We start from the raw sequence: 15,812 nt of genomic DNA, 5'->3' as shown, positions 1-15,812 counted from the left end.
TCACAAACCATTTCTAGAGGGAATGAAGATAAAGTACGTATAAGCAGAACGCACAATAATGCTTATAGTTAAATACCCAAGTGTTCCCAGTCCCCATCATCTTTATATCCTTCCATCCTAAATACTTAGCGTAGTTTGAGGAGGGGGTAAAAAAAATCAACAAAATCTGGGTAGGGTGTGGTTAAATTACTCTCCTTTGTTACTCTTAACACTTGATAAGTGTTTACAAAACAAAAATCAATAATTCCTCATAAAACTTTTTCTGTTTTCTAGAGTTGTTTGCCAGGCTTGTTAATATTTCTTTTGAAATACTTTTTCTAGACTGAAGCAGTTACACAGGAGTTTCAACAGCAATACATAACCAGCACAAAAGAAACTTCAGGTACACTACATTAATGGCCTAAAATAGCAAAGCAATACTTGCTAGCCCAGTTAGGTGTAATATTACATCACTGTGTCTCAGAACTGCTTTTCATAATTTTAGTGTGTGTGTGTGTGTGTGTAAGTAAAAATAAAATGAAAACAAAATTAGTATGATAGAAGTACTTGTGCAAAGATGGATCAAGAAATGAAGAACTTTCTATGTTAACATTGATGTAACTGACCTTCTATAATTTGATATTAAAGTAGCTTGTGTTAGTGATACGCAGATAATTGATTTTTCGCTATTGTATATTTAAATTCATGCCACAAGTCACTGAAGAGACTTAAGTTTTGAAGCATTTTTAGATGTTGCCTCTGTAAGCTTACACATTTGAATGCAGAAGAAGATATTAAGTGGATAGAACAAACTAAAATGAATAAAAACAAAATTCAGCACCAATACCGTTTGAATAAGAAGAAAAAACCTCTGAATTAGGAATCTTAGACACTTACTTTAAAGGAATTCATCTCACTGCTAACTAAGCTTGTAATTTACACTTTCAAAATGAAGGCATATGTGACTCCAGGCTCCTTATCCCATTGTGCCTTGTTATTGCAGAGATCTTGCAATAGTGAATCATCTTTCAAAACAAATGAACTGAGATAAAGAAGCAAAGTAAATTAAGAGTGGAGTAGTACTTTTAAATCAACAAAAGTCAAGGGATTTCTGCATTATATTAGAGTTTTAGGTTTTTTTTGTATAATTTAGATTTAACTTTAATTTTCAATCTTTTTCTTCAAAGCCATTCTTCACAAACTTTGTTCAGGGTACTCTAAATTTAGTGATAGCATGCTGTATGTAGTATATTTAATGTAATAGCTTGTTACTCTGTAGTTCAACGTGAAGAGCTAATTGGACAATGCTGACGTCTGCTAGATTTGGAAACTGATTCCTTGTCTTTAATTGCCTTCTTGTTAAATTCATCCTAACTGGTGGCAATTGGCTGCTATCTATCTGTTAATGTTTGATTCTTGGAAAAATCTTAGGGACTTGTCGAATGTTAGGATTGATGCCCAATCCTACTGTAGCAATGTACCATCACAGGTTGTCTGTGGGACTAGAAGCTGGGACTACTGCCAAAATAACAGGCCTCTGCTGCTTTCACTAAAGGAGTAATTGTTAGCTACTGGTGGTGGTATTAGGTTCTTATCTTTGTGGATAATGGATGACTTGACTGATTTAGTTAGCGTTGCACAAGCTTATAGAGCGTCTGCTTATTATTGTGCTCATCTTTCTGAGTGAAGAGTACTGGCTGGGGCTCACCTCAGACACAAAACGCAGCTCTCAATCAGCTATAAGGATCACTGTGGAGTGATGCTAGGTTCCTCCCGTCTCTCCCTGAAGAGGCCAAGCATGTTTCCACAGTACTCCCAGCCTTTTCTGGCTTGAGCAACAAAATGTGAAAACCTAACTGCAGTTGTGGAGAAGGGCAGGATACAACACACAACTGCTAGAGTTTAAATAGTACACTTTAAATAGTAAGGTTTAATTCTCTCTCTCTCTCTCTCTCTCTTGTTTCCAACACCTTTTGGTAGTGAATGGAAATGGTAATGAATATCCAGAGGAGGTGGCGGAACAGACATTTATTTTAACGTTGGTGGAAATTCCAGCTGACTCGAGAGAGTATCATGACCCATCTATGTCACTAGATCAAGCTTTGGAACCATTGCTGCCAGCCCCCATACTTCTCACTCCAGTGAATACAGGCTTAGCTAATGTGATGGGAGAGCAGAGGTAAATGATCAATATACTACAAGATAAATTTGCATTTATTACTGAGCCTCTCAGGCTAACTTATTGGAGCCTTTAAAGTTAAATACACTCACTAAAAGAAGAAATGCAGGAGAAACCACTACATGGCTCATTTATCAGCCTCACTAAAACAAATGAAAGGTGATCATGATTCTCTGAGCAATAAATCAGTTATGTAAATCTGCTAAATTTTGATTTGTTAAATATTTTGGTCATGTGCCAGCAGCACCATAGTCAGTGGGACACTTGCAAAGCCTAGTTCTATATTGACTTGAATATTTCTGGTGAAAAGTAATGGAAATTATAAATCTGAGCACCTTTATATTTTCTAAAGTATTTTGGATTCCATAGCTGAATCACTTTTTCCAGATTTTTAAGGTCTCACCTTTTTTGGAACACTTCGGTGAAAATGACAGAACATAAGAATTCTTTGTTTTAATTTTTTCATTCTGTTGATTAGTAATACTTTCCTTGAATAAAGACAGACAAAATTATTTAACTGATGTCAAACTAAGCTTACAGCAGTACAGGAAAACAACAAAGGGTTTATGAGTATGACAGTGCATATTTTCACATCACAGTTGTTGAAATAGGTCTCACATTTCCATGAAATATTGCAACAAAATGTACACATAGTAAGTTACAACAATATACTGTAAGTTAAGAGGAAGGAAATCATCCTAAGAATAACATAGTAATATGCTTTTAGAACTTTGACATGCTTTCTTAATGTATAGTTCTATTCCCGTGTCACAGCATGTGTGAAGCAGAGCTCTTAGGCACTGAATTGGCTCTGTAAGCTCAGCTGTTAAGCCTGCTCCTTTCTCTGTTGAAGATCCTCCCCTTCAAGAAGGAGCCTCAGCCATACAGCTCTGGAGCTCCTGCATCAGAGAATTACTGCCTGTTGGGCGCCTGATGATGATAGGCAATGATACTGAGGGCTAGTAATGGAATATGTCTCTCAAGACCACCTGTATCCTTGTAGGTTCACCCTGCTCCCTTAATCACCTTCTGTGGCAGGCCAATTTTGTCCTGGTTGTTCCACAGGACTATCATCCTCCCCCAAGGGTGTGCTGTGGAAATCTAATAGAGACGAGACTGCAAGTATAAATACCCTGAGCATCTAAAATACTGTAACCATTACAGTAAAATGCAGTTAAAGTAATGCATGGATTGATTTATGTTCTCATGGAAATGGAGTTTAATTATTTGACAATTGTTCACATGATTATAGTAGATTAGAAGACATAGCTATAATTGACAGGAAGAACGCCCTTGGTGGTCAGGGATAGTACAGCAAAATGCAGATCTCAAAATACATGTTTTATTAAAAACATAGTTGTTCTTTTTTACAATTCACTGGAGCAAACACATCTTCTAGTATGCGATATCACACATACAAGTCACCTACTAACTCATAGTTGTGTTCGTACATGGAACACTTAACTTGCATATTAAGGAAAATGTAAATGAAATGCACAGTTCAAGCAGAAAATGAAACAAAATGTTAAAAGAAAAGAACAAAACCTTTAAAAAGACTGACAGAGGGTGTCATGAGAATTCCTAGTTCCTCATGGTTTTTAAAAAAACAAAACCTTGCAAGGCTTATCTAAATGATAAAAACCTAAAAGTGTTTGAAGCGGTACATGTTGTAGATAAGAATATAAGCAAAGATTTGTGTCTTAATCATCTTATAACTTTGCTGTATACACTGCAAATTTGATTTTTAATTTTTTTTAAGATAGTAACTTTTCACAGTGGTAACTTTGACACGTATTTATAATTACAGCATTGGATCACTGACGGCTCCAGTTGATAAAGCTGCTACCTCTTTAGACACCTGTACAGGAACAGAAGGACTGCAGAGAGCATCAATAGAGTCATTTACTAATTTGGATCAGACATCTTGCAAAAGGTGTGCTATTGATCTTGAAGAAAGTGACACTCCTCCTGCCAAGCGAACTCCATCTACCTCAGCAGATGATAATCTTGCAAATACTTACAAGGTCAGATACTAATTCAGGAAATACCTTTTTATGCATACTATGAGAGTATTAACTGACTTCAAAATAATACTGTATTAACTAGGTTAATTACCTAATCTGAAATTTTTCCACGAAGCTTTTAAGCAGCAAAATGGAAGCTGTAAGTTGCTTTTTGTTTCAAACAGTAGGAATGCTAAATATTCTTTCGGCTTTAGTTTCTGTGTTCACTTTGTTGGGTATACTTATGGGCCCCGTTTTCCATTGTACTTTTTACTTGATATGCTTTGTATTCTTCTTAATTGTTTCTGTGCGTTCACCCACTTTAATTTTTTTTGATGGTGCAGTTGCAGCAGGGGAAGCTTCAGGCATATGCTGGTCACGTGGCTGTCTTGTTTCAGGGAAGGGTGCATCATGATTCTTGGAGGAAATTCATTACAGGAAAAAGCTATGTGGCTAGAAATATCCCCATCCCTCTTTACTGGGGCGCTAGCTGCAAAGGGAAACTGGACGAATTTCCCATACTGTGGGGTAACCAATTTATTTGGAGTGACTTACATGTATTTTTGCTATTGAGTACAATATGTTTTGAGGTGTGGGGAACTCTACACTATGATTTCAACGACTCCAGTGGGAACCTTGAGAATTCCCCCAGCTTCCTTGCTTTTATGCTCTCTGAACTTGAGGCCCCTGTCATGGCTATCTGGTAGTACCCCGAAAGCCTGCTTTTCAATCAGCACTAGGGGTCACAAGTGCAAAGGTCCCATCACATTCCTGAGAGTTGAAGACCTTTTCCTTCCTATTGTTTGTCCCCAGCTGATTTAAGATCTGTAAATGTATAATCTTATTTCTGTACTAACTTTTATTGTGCTTCTTTGAAAAAGAGAAATTGACTTTTAAATGTTGTTTAATATAGGAGTCTTCAGTTAAATCAACACATGCTCCAAGGAAAATGGCTGGTAGGTGAATTTTTGAGATTTAATGTATGTGGAGTCACTTGTAAATGGTAGCTAACATTAATTGCCGTTTTGCTAACTAATCCTACCAGCGGCAATGTATTCATAAGGGGAAAATTGCCTTCTATTCACTTTAATTGCCAATTACCTGCATTGGGATTAGGTGTCTGGCAAAATTTTATATATTCATGTTAAAATTCCACTGGCTTCAAAAACATTTACTATATTTGGAGCCTTAAATGAGATGATTTTCATGAATTTTAAGAGCGGCCTCTTATTTGTGCATTTCTAAAAGTAAGATCTATTTATTTATTTATTTATTTATTTAATGGTTGGTGGGTTTAAAAAAGAAAAAAAAAAGCAACCCCAAAAAATTAACACGCAAAAGATACCTCAGATATATAGAAGTGACTCCCCGTTCAAGGTACTTTTTAGAACTTGTGCATAAAGGCCACAGGAAAGATCTCAAATACAGAGCCGAAAGGAATTTTTTGTTAATTAGCTGATATGTTTCTGCCTGTTTGGAATGGAGCAGTTAACCGATGATTTGTATTATGCCAAACTACCTTTTTGTGCATTTACAATTCTAACCAGATCAGCAGAGGTCTTGTCTTAGCTGCTATGAAGTCCCAGCAGAGCGAATGTGAAATGTTAGTGGGACCTCATAATATAGTGGAGATGCTTTATTTTTAATATCTCTGTAATTGAATAAAGAATCTGGATAATACAGGGCTTGATCTGAAGCTCCTTAAAGTCAATGGAAAGACTTATAATGACTTCTGTGGGCTTTGAATCAGGTCTACAGCTTGCATGCATGTCAGGAATGATAGTCTCCCTCTCTACAATTTACAACAGTGGTTTTATTTTTGGTCACCTTGTTACTAAAAATATGTGAACATGTTGGAAGGAGTTCCAAGAAGATCAACCAAAAAAAAAAGAATAGGGGACTGGAGGGTCTGACATATGAGGAAAGACTAAAGAAACCAGATATGTGTCGTTTCTTAGTTAAAAGGCTTAACTGAAAGAAGGATTAGCCTACAAATATTTGAAGGATGGAAACATCGCAGGCATAATATTTGAGCTAATGTAAAAAGAAGGGATGTAATTGTAAAAGAAGTGGAATGAAATTGAGGGAAAAAATAGTAGATTGAATATCAGAAATTTCCTGACAGTGAGATCTGTTTAGCACTTTGCACTTGTATAGGGGATTTCAGAGTATTACTTTTAAGTTGTGCAATAGTCTCCCAAAAAAATTATGGAAGCCCCTATTTGGAAAAATTCAGAATGGGGCCAAGCCCCAGGAAGTATAATAGAGGAGAGCATTCTGCCTTAGCAGAAGGTAGGTTGCATGACCTAATTGATCTTTTCCAATTCTAATGTCTGTGTGATCTGGTAAGGTTTTCAGGTCCAAAAATACAACCTATTTAAAAAAAATTAATAGTATCTTTTGAGAAACTTAGCTTGCTTGCGTTTATTTAAAAAACAAACAAAAACAAAAATAACACTAGTGTCAGTTGTAATGCCCCAAAACACTACGTCTTTTAAGATCATCGCCACCACCGCAGTGGTTTGGACCATGATATAGAATACTAATATTATAAAAATATTAAGAGTATAAGTTCAGTCAATAAGAAATGTACATTTCCCATTTATGCTTAATATTAATTTTTTCCCTTAAAGGGAGAATTTCTGAAAAATTGAAAACTTCAAAGAAGAAAAAACTACCTACCTCTATATTTGTATCTAAAACTGCAGAAAGTGGGCAATCTGAATCCTTTCAGAATTTAGGAACTGTACCAGTTGAGGAATCGGCATGCAAGTGTTCAGATGAGCTGGTGTCTGGAATGGACCGTGAGGGAAAAGAAGCAGCAAATGAGCAAGAAAGTTCTATGGATATTTGTGAATCTGGACATTCGGGACATGTTGGAAGCACAGCTGCCCTTTCAAAGAGCCCGATGCTAAGGTATTTCTAGGAACACTGGTTCTCAGCCTTTTCATACTGAATACCCCCTTCTTATCAGAACTTGCACACGGTGATCCTTCTACTTAGCATTGTGGTAAGAGCAGGATAGACATAATCCCAGGTTAAAAACCCATACACTAGAACATTGTCCTTCCTTTTCTTCAGCAAAAAACTAGAAAGGATCAGCTTTGGAATTTGAAATACTCTAACCATGGAATGGTAACGGCGTAGTTAACAGAAAAGGAGTACTTGTGGCACCTTAGACTGTATAAAAACATCCTCACTGCATTTTCCACTTTTATGCATCAGATGAAGTGAGCTGTAGCTCATGAAAGCTTATGCTCAAATAAATTGGTTAGTCTCTAAGGTGCCTCAAGTACTCCTTTTCTTTTTGCGAATACAGACTAACACGGCTGCTACTCTGAAACCTTAGAGACTAACCAATTTATTTGAGCATAAGCTTTCGTGAGCTACGGTGATCCATGCTGTCCCATGCTTTTCTGGCAATGTGCCTCAGTGAACAGATAGCTCATGCCTATTAAGTATTTGGCTTTTCTATTTACACAGCCGCCTTTTGTGATGTAGACTCTGTTCACTAGCATCTGGACTTGGGAAAACCATATTGGTAGCTTTAATAAACCATTTCTTTTAATTGCCCCGTCCTGTGCTGTAGTATACTGTATAAACATATGTGTCTTTGAACTTTTCAGTTAAGTAGTAGCAATTAATACACTCAGTGTGCTCATTCTTTAGAGCTGTATTAAGACATGTCACTGCCCTACAGAGTTTACGGTCTAGACAACAAACAGAAGATGCAACATTACTCTTTTATTCCTTCTAATGTTCCTTTTAATATTTTTTTATTTACCTTTCCCTTATATTTTAGTTCTATTCCTCTAAGCATCACTTATTTACTCATCATTTTACTTTTCCTACAGTCATAGGTTTTTTGTAACCCTCTACTTTTCCCTGTCCTTGTAGCATTTACCATAGCCTATTGGCCCCTGATGATTTTGCCCCTCCTCTCATATCATTGTGGTGTGTGGGGTTTAGTTGTTGCTTATTTGTATTCCAGTGTCAACCACAATATGTAGGTGCTGCCCATGCATAGAAAAAGACAGTCCCTGCCTTCAAGATTACAATCTAAAAAGTGACTCTGGGCTTTTGCCCAAACTTTTTTGTTCCTCAGTTAACATTAAGTAACCGTTCACTGTGATTGGCTGTGCTGATGTTGGTAGAGTGAAGATCTGGTGCTGTTCCTGCTCCAAGGAGTGTCTTCCTTCTGTATTCTGGGACGCTTTCTAGGTTGCCCTTGGGAAAGTGGGATTCCTCCCTCATGTGGTACCTTAGAGGAGGCCTGTGGAAATGACACATGAAGGGATTCTCTCCTCTTTTGTGGGCTAGAAGTTGGCAGGTCTCCTCTACAGCTGTTCCTGTTGCTAGGAGTATCTTCTGCCTAAAGATCTGGGAGCTTATGTTGGCCACTCTTGAGTAGTGAATGGTGGGCTCCCCAGCTCCCACACTGTAGTGGCATGGAGGCTGTTAAAGGCTTTTACAGCTCTACAAGGAGCTTTCTCAGATCTGTACTGCTTAAATAATCTGGCAAAAAATGTTGTTTTTCCAATTCAGAGAATAAAAAACAAAACGTAAAAAACCACCAAACGCAACAAATCCTGGGGTTGATTTAACCTATTCCAAATTATTTATTTTAGAATGTTTTAATCATCTTCATATAATTTAGAAGTGTTTGCTACTAGATTGTAAGTCAAACTGTCATTAAATACAAACAATATTTCTACTCCATTTTCATTAAGCAAGATGACAATATTATATAAACCTTGAAACTTTATTGTTAATTTTTGTTGTTTTGAACAGGGCTGGCCGAAGACCTCTGGGATTTTTATCTTTAATTTGTAAATCAAGTAACTCTGAACCTGGAGAGGGTGCTAAAGGGAATGGACAGAGACTCCAAAAACCTCTCATAGCTGCCTCAAAGCAAAGTCTGAAAAGACCTACTCCATCCGCTGAGAACAATACAGACACTCAAGAGTCCTGTTCCCTTCCCTCTACAAGCCTGTTGACGTCCGCTGAATGTGAGAATAGAGGCACTGCTGCAGTTCAGGTACATACAGTTACCTCTGAACATCATGTCTGTATGAAATGTAAAGCACTACTAGGAGACAACCATTTGTGTGTGTGCAAAGTGATCACTGTGACATTCTTTTATAGATTTGTGGACTCTTTGCTTATCTGAATGCCATGAAGCTGAACAAAAGGACTATGCTGAATAATAGGAAAAACAAACCACAGTTACGTCAACTTTTTTTAAATGTTGGAGTGTCTCTTAGAACAATGCTCCAATAACAACAGCAAAGGCATCTTAAAATTTGGAATTAATGTTTCATTTTATATGATATTTTATTTCTCCTGGTTTCTGCCTACACTTCTGTCTTAAATCAGGAACCTGAGGTCACTGCTTTGAGCACATCAGGTGGAGAGCAGACCCACGGAGCTGACCACATGTGTCTCTGAAAATTCACCATTTGCCACTTTACCGAAAGGAGCCAGCTGTGTAGTGTTATACTTGCTGCAAAGTGTAGGGGGGAGCCATAACTGAACAGTTAAAAATGCAGCTGCTTGATTACATCCCATCTCATTTGTACTGTTTATTTCCTCTCCCTAAGGAGGAGATTGTGTGTTGTTGATATGAAATCTCCCCAGATTCTCTGTTCTGATCTCTTGAGGTCACATTACATTTTCCACATTAAGCAAAACTGAAACAGGACGTGTATCCTAAAATAAGTGTCTGCACACAGACTTGCACCAGAATAACAAAGATTTAAGTGCTTTACAAACACTTTGAATATCTAAAACACAAAATAAGGATAATTGTTTGCAACCCCCATTAAATCCCTAATAAATTGCTCCCAAAGATGGTTTTAGAGGTTTGCCGTAATCACTTGTCCTGCCAACGTTTCCCATTAACTTGAATGTCCTTCCTGACAAAACTACGTGTGAAAAGGTCCTTAGGCTTTTATTTGGAAATGCTAAATTCCTCGAAGTCCACTCAGCTTTCATTACTTGACACTATGTTGTGCTTGTTTCCAAGAGACCATATCTGATTGCGTCTTGCTGCAGCAGCTTGACGACTCTGTTTTGGGGGTTATGTCATCTCACGTTTTGTGAGAGGTATGTCTGCTACATGTCTGCCTCTGACTTGTGTATGTCTATGAAATTTGCAAAGCAGCCACATCGTCTTCTCTGTACAAGTTTACCTACTTGAGATCAAGTTTACTTGCTTGAGATCAAATTTCCATTATTACCTTAGCAGAAATATCACGTGAACCCGTCCTGTGTGACTTTGTAGTTCTGTGCTCAGGGCACCCACTCAAGAGTAGGATTCCATTAAGTTTTGTATCTTTAAAGAATAATTGTTACAGGTAATAGCTTGATCAGTTAAAATTAATCTACCTGACCAAGTAAATGAATGGAAGATTTGAAGGATGGTTGTACTACAGTTAACTTGGTGTATCCCAAATTATTCTCTGAAACAATTTTGCTTTGGGAAATCTTTATTATGTTGGTAGAGGGAGGCCTGTTGCTTTTACATTTTAAGTGAGTGCTGAAACTTACCACAAGACTCTAGTTTGTACACAAGATGAGGCATAGATGCATGAGAAACAACAAATCTCAGTAGATGTCAAACCTGTAAATGCAGTTTTTTATATTTTGGTAGATTTCTTCTGAGTCTTCTGAGAAGCAAGCTTCCAGTACTAAACAGGAGAAAGAAGAGGAGCCAACCAGAATCTCGGAATATTTTTTCAATGATATCTTTATGGAGGTGAATGATTCAGAATAAACCTCTGGGATCCAAGACTGCCGTGTAACAGCAGAACTGTGTATAAATGAGTTGCTGTGAATTCTCCTTTGTTCTTCCTTAGTCCTAATTTATTACTAGCCTCGCTAATGGAGAATAACAAGCACTGTTGGAAGACAAAATCAGTTTTTCTCGTTCTGGGCGACCTGAGCATTTTTCAAATTTTTAAGAACTAGATTGGCATCATGAGACCAAACAGCAGCTGTTGGCTTACACTGTAACTTTTCTAGATGCAGATGCTGGGTGCATGACTACCTTCTAGAAGTGCAATGAATGAATGACTATCCACATGACAATATCCCTTTAAATCATAATGCTGAAGCTTGTTGGGCTGGTTATAAAAGTTATTTGCTATACTTCTTTTTGTGAAGTTCCACTCCAGGAAGGAGAATTACCTTCATATTTATCTCCGTTGATAGAGAAGCAATTCTAAAAGCTTAGTGTAGTAAATACATTAAAATGTTTTCTATTGAGGGCTATTTTATAGTCTTCTCCAAATTACATATTTTTATAATGACAGATTCACAGGTACATAAGCTTAAAAGCCCTGATGGAGAAAAATTTTTTAATCCCTTTTAAATGTACAGAGATAAACATGAAAGACTATATTTATTTAATTTTAATTTATTAAAAGATGCTCTCCCATGTTAATCCTTTTTCATCTGTCTGATTTGGGGGTGAGGAAAAGATTAACATATCTCCCATTGTAAATGCTTATTTCTTCCTAAAGTAAATATTTAATACAATAGGCTGGATTCTACTCTTGCACTGTCTTTTATATACTCATGTAACTCCATTGACTTCAGTGGAATTTCCCTAGTATAAATCAAGAGTAACTGCGAGCAGAATCGAACCCAGAACTACTGAGTGAGGATGCTTTGAGGATTTGCTACTTTGAAACCGTTAAGTTAGAATGGTTTTCCTCATGTTTCCTGTCTACGTTTTGTTCACTAGCACAGTGTAACTTAGTTTTAGGGTGGTATTAGGTTTGTCACAGGAAGACTAATTTTCCACTTATGTAATAAGGAAAAATTGCCTTGACAAGTTGAGAGTCACATGGTCTCAATCTTAAAATCAGGCATTCTTCTAAAAGATAAATATATTTTCATTCTTAAATTTTTGACTTCTTGAAATGAGTAGGTAGATATTTTAAATTAGACTTCGATAAAGTCTGCATTTTTCTCCTTGGTTAAATGTTCGCCGCTGGAGATCAAGGATACAGAATAGACTTTCAGAACATGGGATTTACATAATGTCACATACCTCAAGATGAGTATCTCCCTAATTATGTTCCTTAACAGTTCTGAAGACCCCCTTCAAACCAGAATTACTTTTTTACTCTTGCTTCACTTGCCACAGGTCAGTCAGAAATGCATAGTATATGTTTGTTTACCTTACAGGTTGTGCTTCTACCTTTAATTTGTATTTTGTGAATGGGTCTTGCCAAAATGAAAATGATTCTTAATGAGAAAGTAATTTAAAATATTTTGCTAAATTTGGTATTCAAACTATTTTTTAAGATTATTTTGCCACCCTCTGCAAAGAAATATCTACTCTGTAGGGTTGGATGGTGATTTACTAGCAAATCCATAATTTATTTTCTAATGATTATCAGATTTCTCTTGAATCACTTGCTGAGACTTGAATTTTTATCCTTTCAGAAGTTATTTTTTGACTTGTAGCTTCTAAAGGAGCCTTCAAGACTGGAACAATAATCAAAAATAGACCAGCTATTAGGAATCATTAAACTAGAAGACCAGATCACGTACTTTATAGCAGCTAAATGTGAGAAGTGGTTACAATTTTCATGCTACAGTGGAAGGGGAAAACTATCCTACAATAGAATGGTTTTCCCTTGTTTTTCAAGTAAATGACAACTTGCATTTAAAAAATGACTGTACAAATGGATCCAATCACATGTCCATTTTCAGCCTAGTGTCTCATGGTTTGACTATTTCATTTTAACTTGAAATACCCATTTTTTCTCCTACTGTAAACACTGCTGTAATAGATTAACATTGTATACATGTAGCTAAGGCTATTGTACATCTTGTAGGGTCTGGTTTTTGTATGCAAATATTTTGTTAGTTATTGTTACATGAGGCATGTTTTATTTTAGAATCAGGTAAACCAGTTAGATCATCCCCGCTAATATGTTCTCAAAATTGATTTGTGGAGGAGGACGCTATAAAATGATGTCCTCTAAGTACCTACTAAAGTAGTAAAGATTCATTCATAGTATTTCAGATGCAATTCAAACGACAAGGCAAAAATAATTTGTATTTCATAAATTATAAAGAAACGACAAAATTTGTGGTGCCTTATTTATCCCTATTAGATGGAAGGGACAACAGACCTTGTTCTTGTTGTTTTTTCACAGCAAACCATGTGCACTTTGTTATCAATATCTTTTGAAATGAATCTCATTTCTTTAGAGGAATAAGATAACGTGTGTTTTCCGTGTTGGATATGAAAGTTGTATAAGTCATAGTGATGGAAGGAAACAGAACAGCATCCTGTGTTAAGTTCCACTGATCAATGGTTTATCATTTCTATTAAGATGTGGCAAAGGACTGCTTTCCTTGAAGAGTTCTTTGACAAACATATGTAATATTGTTCATGCGTAAGTTTTCGGGTTCAAAGAAAGCAGTCTGTTCTTTATGTAAATTATGTAAATAAATACTTTTATATCACTTGTGTATTTGATCTTACTTTAGCTGTCTTAACAAAACTTTTAGCAATAAACAAGTTTATAATGATCTAAAAGAAGAAACTTTTAAAGGTAATGAGAGTTGAATGGCTAAGGTTCCCATATTAGCCCTAATGCTATGTTTTGCCGTCTGTTCACCCTTGCAACATTTTACTTACTTTATTGTAATGGTGGGTGAGTAGATTTTATTCCTTGATTTGGCATGTTTTATAGCAATTTTGCAACATTCTTTTAATTACATTAATTTTTTTTATTTTGAAAACTTTAGTTTTTCCATTCACAGCTTAATTTAGAGCCTGATATTTCTAGTATGAAAAATGTTCCAGTGTTTTCTTTATGTAAATATTCTAGACTGAGAGAAGATCAAAAAATTAAAACCTGATTTTAAACCTTCTCTGCTTTAGAAAACGGTTTGGTTTTGTTTTTTTGGTGGGGGAAGGGAGAAAGATTGAAAGGTTTTTAAAACCCTGGACTCTATACTTATCTGCATGTGTTTGACTAAAGTTCATTAAAATTCGAAAAACATTAAGGCCAGATCATGTCCCCAGGCCCTTCTAAAGTGTTTATTTTTGGCGGCGGGGGGAGGGGAGGAAGAGGGGAAGTCCATGCTATAAATTGTAATCTGATTTTGTTTAATTCCATCTGAAAAATTAATCATGCAAAAATCTTTTTTTAAGCACTGGACTGTACTCCAGTAGTTCTGTAACAATGTTACATTTGGGCATATGATAATCAGTATAGGGAGAGGTGTATACTTCTTTTAAAAGGACTTCTATCTGTGAAAGTCTTGCACACATGCGCACACACACATATGACTTCCACAGTAATTCATTTATATATTTATGACTAATATACAAAAACCATATTGAATTACCAGAGCTACAGTATTTATATTTAAAGGACTGTCCCCTGAAGCTCATTATCTTCTTTACTCCTGCAACAAATTTATAATGCTGCATTTTTATAACCATCATTTCTGTAGGAATAAACAACATCAAGGGATTCTTTCTCTTCAGGATGAAACTGAAAAGAACCTTATTTAAACACATCTTCAATAATAAAGGAAAAAACAGAAAAATACTGTCCGCATTATACATTTACTTTATTGCAATGTGAAACAAATTCAGCGTGTTACTACAAGTAGGAAACAGCCTCTTTTTGGAAAATCAGGACCCAATTGCCAGTTGAAGAAAGCTCTTTTCCAATACTGGACCAGAGATATCAATAGACAATAGTTTTATACGAACATCTGCACTTACCTGATGGCAACAGAGAAGGTTATTTGCCAGTAGGATAAGTACTAGGGGTCAGTGATAAAGTGACTGATCTACACAGGTTAGAGGAGTGAGTGTGTGTGTGTGTGTTTAAACTTAGGGAGAAGGCTCTCCTAGTCATGTCACAAGGAAAGCACTGATATCCTTTAGGTGCGACTGAATTCCTGATCCACCATAACCTTCCTCATCCCTTTTGAGACACTACTTTGGATAAACATCCTAGTCTTAGGCCTGATCTACACTACAAAGTTAATTTCACATAATTTGCATTGACCTAGTTGTGCACCTCTACATTTAAAGTTGTTTTCCACTGTTGTAAGTGCCCTATTATGCTGACATAGTAACCATCTCAAGTGGCATTGAGCCGTGGTTGATGTATGTAGGTCATCGCAGCGTGAGTAGACACTGCATTACCTGTGTTGACATTAACAGTCCTCCAGCCATTGTCCAACACTGCCTGACATTGACTACTCTGGTCACAATTGTGAATTCCACTGCATAGGGACATGTAGACCAGACGCTTGCCTGCGCGGGGTCCACCCCCCCTCCAAAATCCCTGTAAATTTCTGAATTGCCTTTTCTTGATTGTTCAGTTGAGCGAGCATACCCAGCAGCTCTCTGCTGTGTGCAATGGCCTAGCTACCCATGACTCCAGTTGTGTTTCTGCCTGAACTAGAGGGGAGATACTGGATCTCCTGGCCTATGGGGAGAAGAGGCTGCGCAAGCACAGCTCTGAACCAGCCACAGAAATGTCAGAAGATTGCTCAGGTGTGCAAGAAAAGGGTTTTGACAGGGACGATCAGCAGTGCTGCATGAAAGCCAAGGAATCAGGCATTACAGAAGGCCAGGGAGGCCAACCATTGATTTGGTGCCA

General features: G+C 36.8%; 1 protein-coding gene across 3 annotated transcripts in view; it reads left to right on the top strand.

Annotated features, from left to right (window-relative positions):
* BDP1 (BDP1 general transcription factor IIIB subunit) overlaps positions 1-13,647 on the top strand; it is a 71,664-nt gene extending 58,017 nt beyond the window's left edge. For 2 of the 3 annotated variants that reach the window (XM_077817093.1, XM_077817092.1), the window contains exons 36-42: positions 322-382; positions 1,960-2,158; positions 3,966-4,182; positions 5,075-5,117; positions 6,795-7,077; positions 8,953-9,199; positions 10,814-13,647. In XM_077817093.1, coding sequence (XP_077673219.1) covers positions 322-382; positions 1,960-2,158; positions 3,966-4,182; positions 5,075-5,117; positions 6,795-7,077; positions 8,953-9,199; positions 10,814-10,936 — 1,173 coding nt within the window. In that variant the 3' untranslated portion in view covers positions 10,937-13,647. Of the gene's footprint in view, positions 1-321; positions 383-1,959; positions 2,159-3,965; positions 4,183-5,074; positions 5,118-6,794; positions 7,078-8,952; positions 9,200-10,813 lie in introns of those variants that run through there. The other variant, XR_013346145.1, reaches the window with a different exon arrangement.
* Positions 13,648-15,812: the final 2,165 nt, after the last annotated feature.

This window comes from Eretmochelys imbricata, chromosome 5, assembly GCF_965152235.1.
Source record: "Eretmochelys imbricata isolate rEreImb1 chromosome 5, rEreImb1.hap1, whole genome shotgun sequence".
In the NCBI taxonomy this organism is placed as follows: Eukaryota; Metazoa; Chordata; order Testudines; family Cheloniidae; genus Eretmochelys; species Eretmochelys imbricata.
Note: the sequence above shows the minus strand (reverse complement) of the source record. Positions and strands in the feature narration are given on the sequence as shown.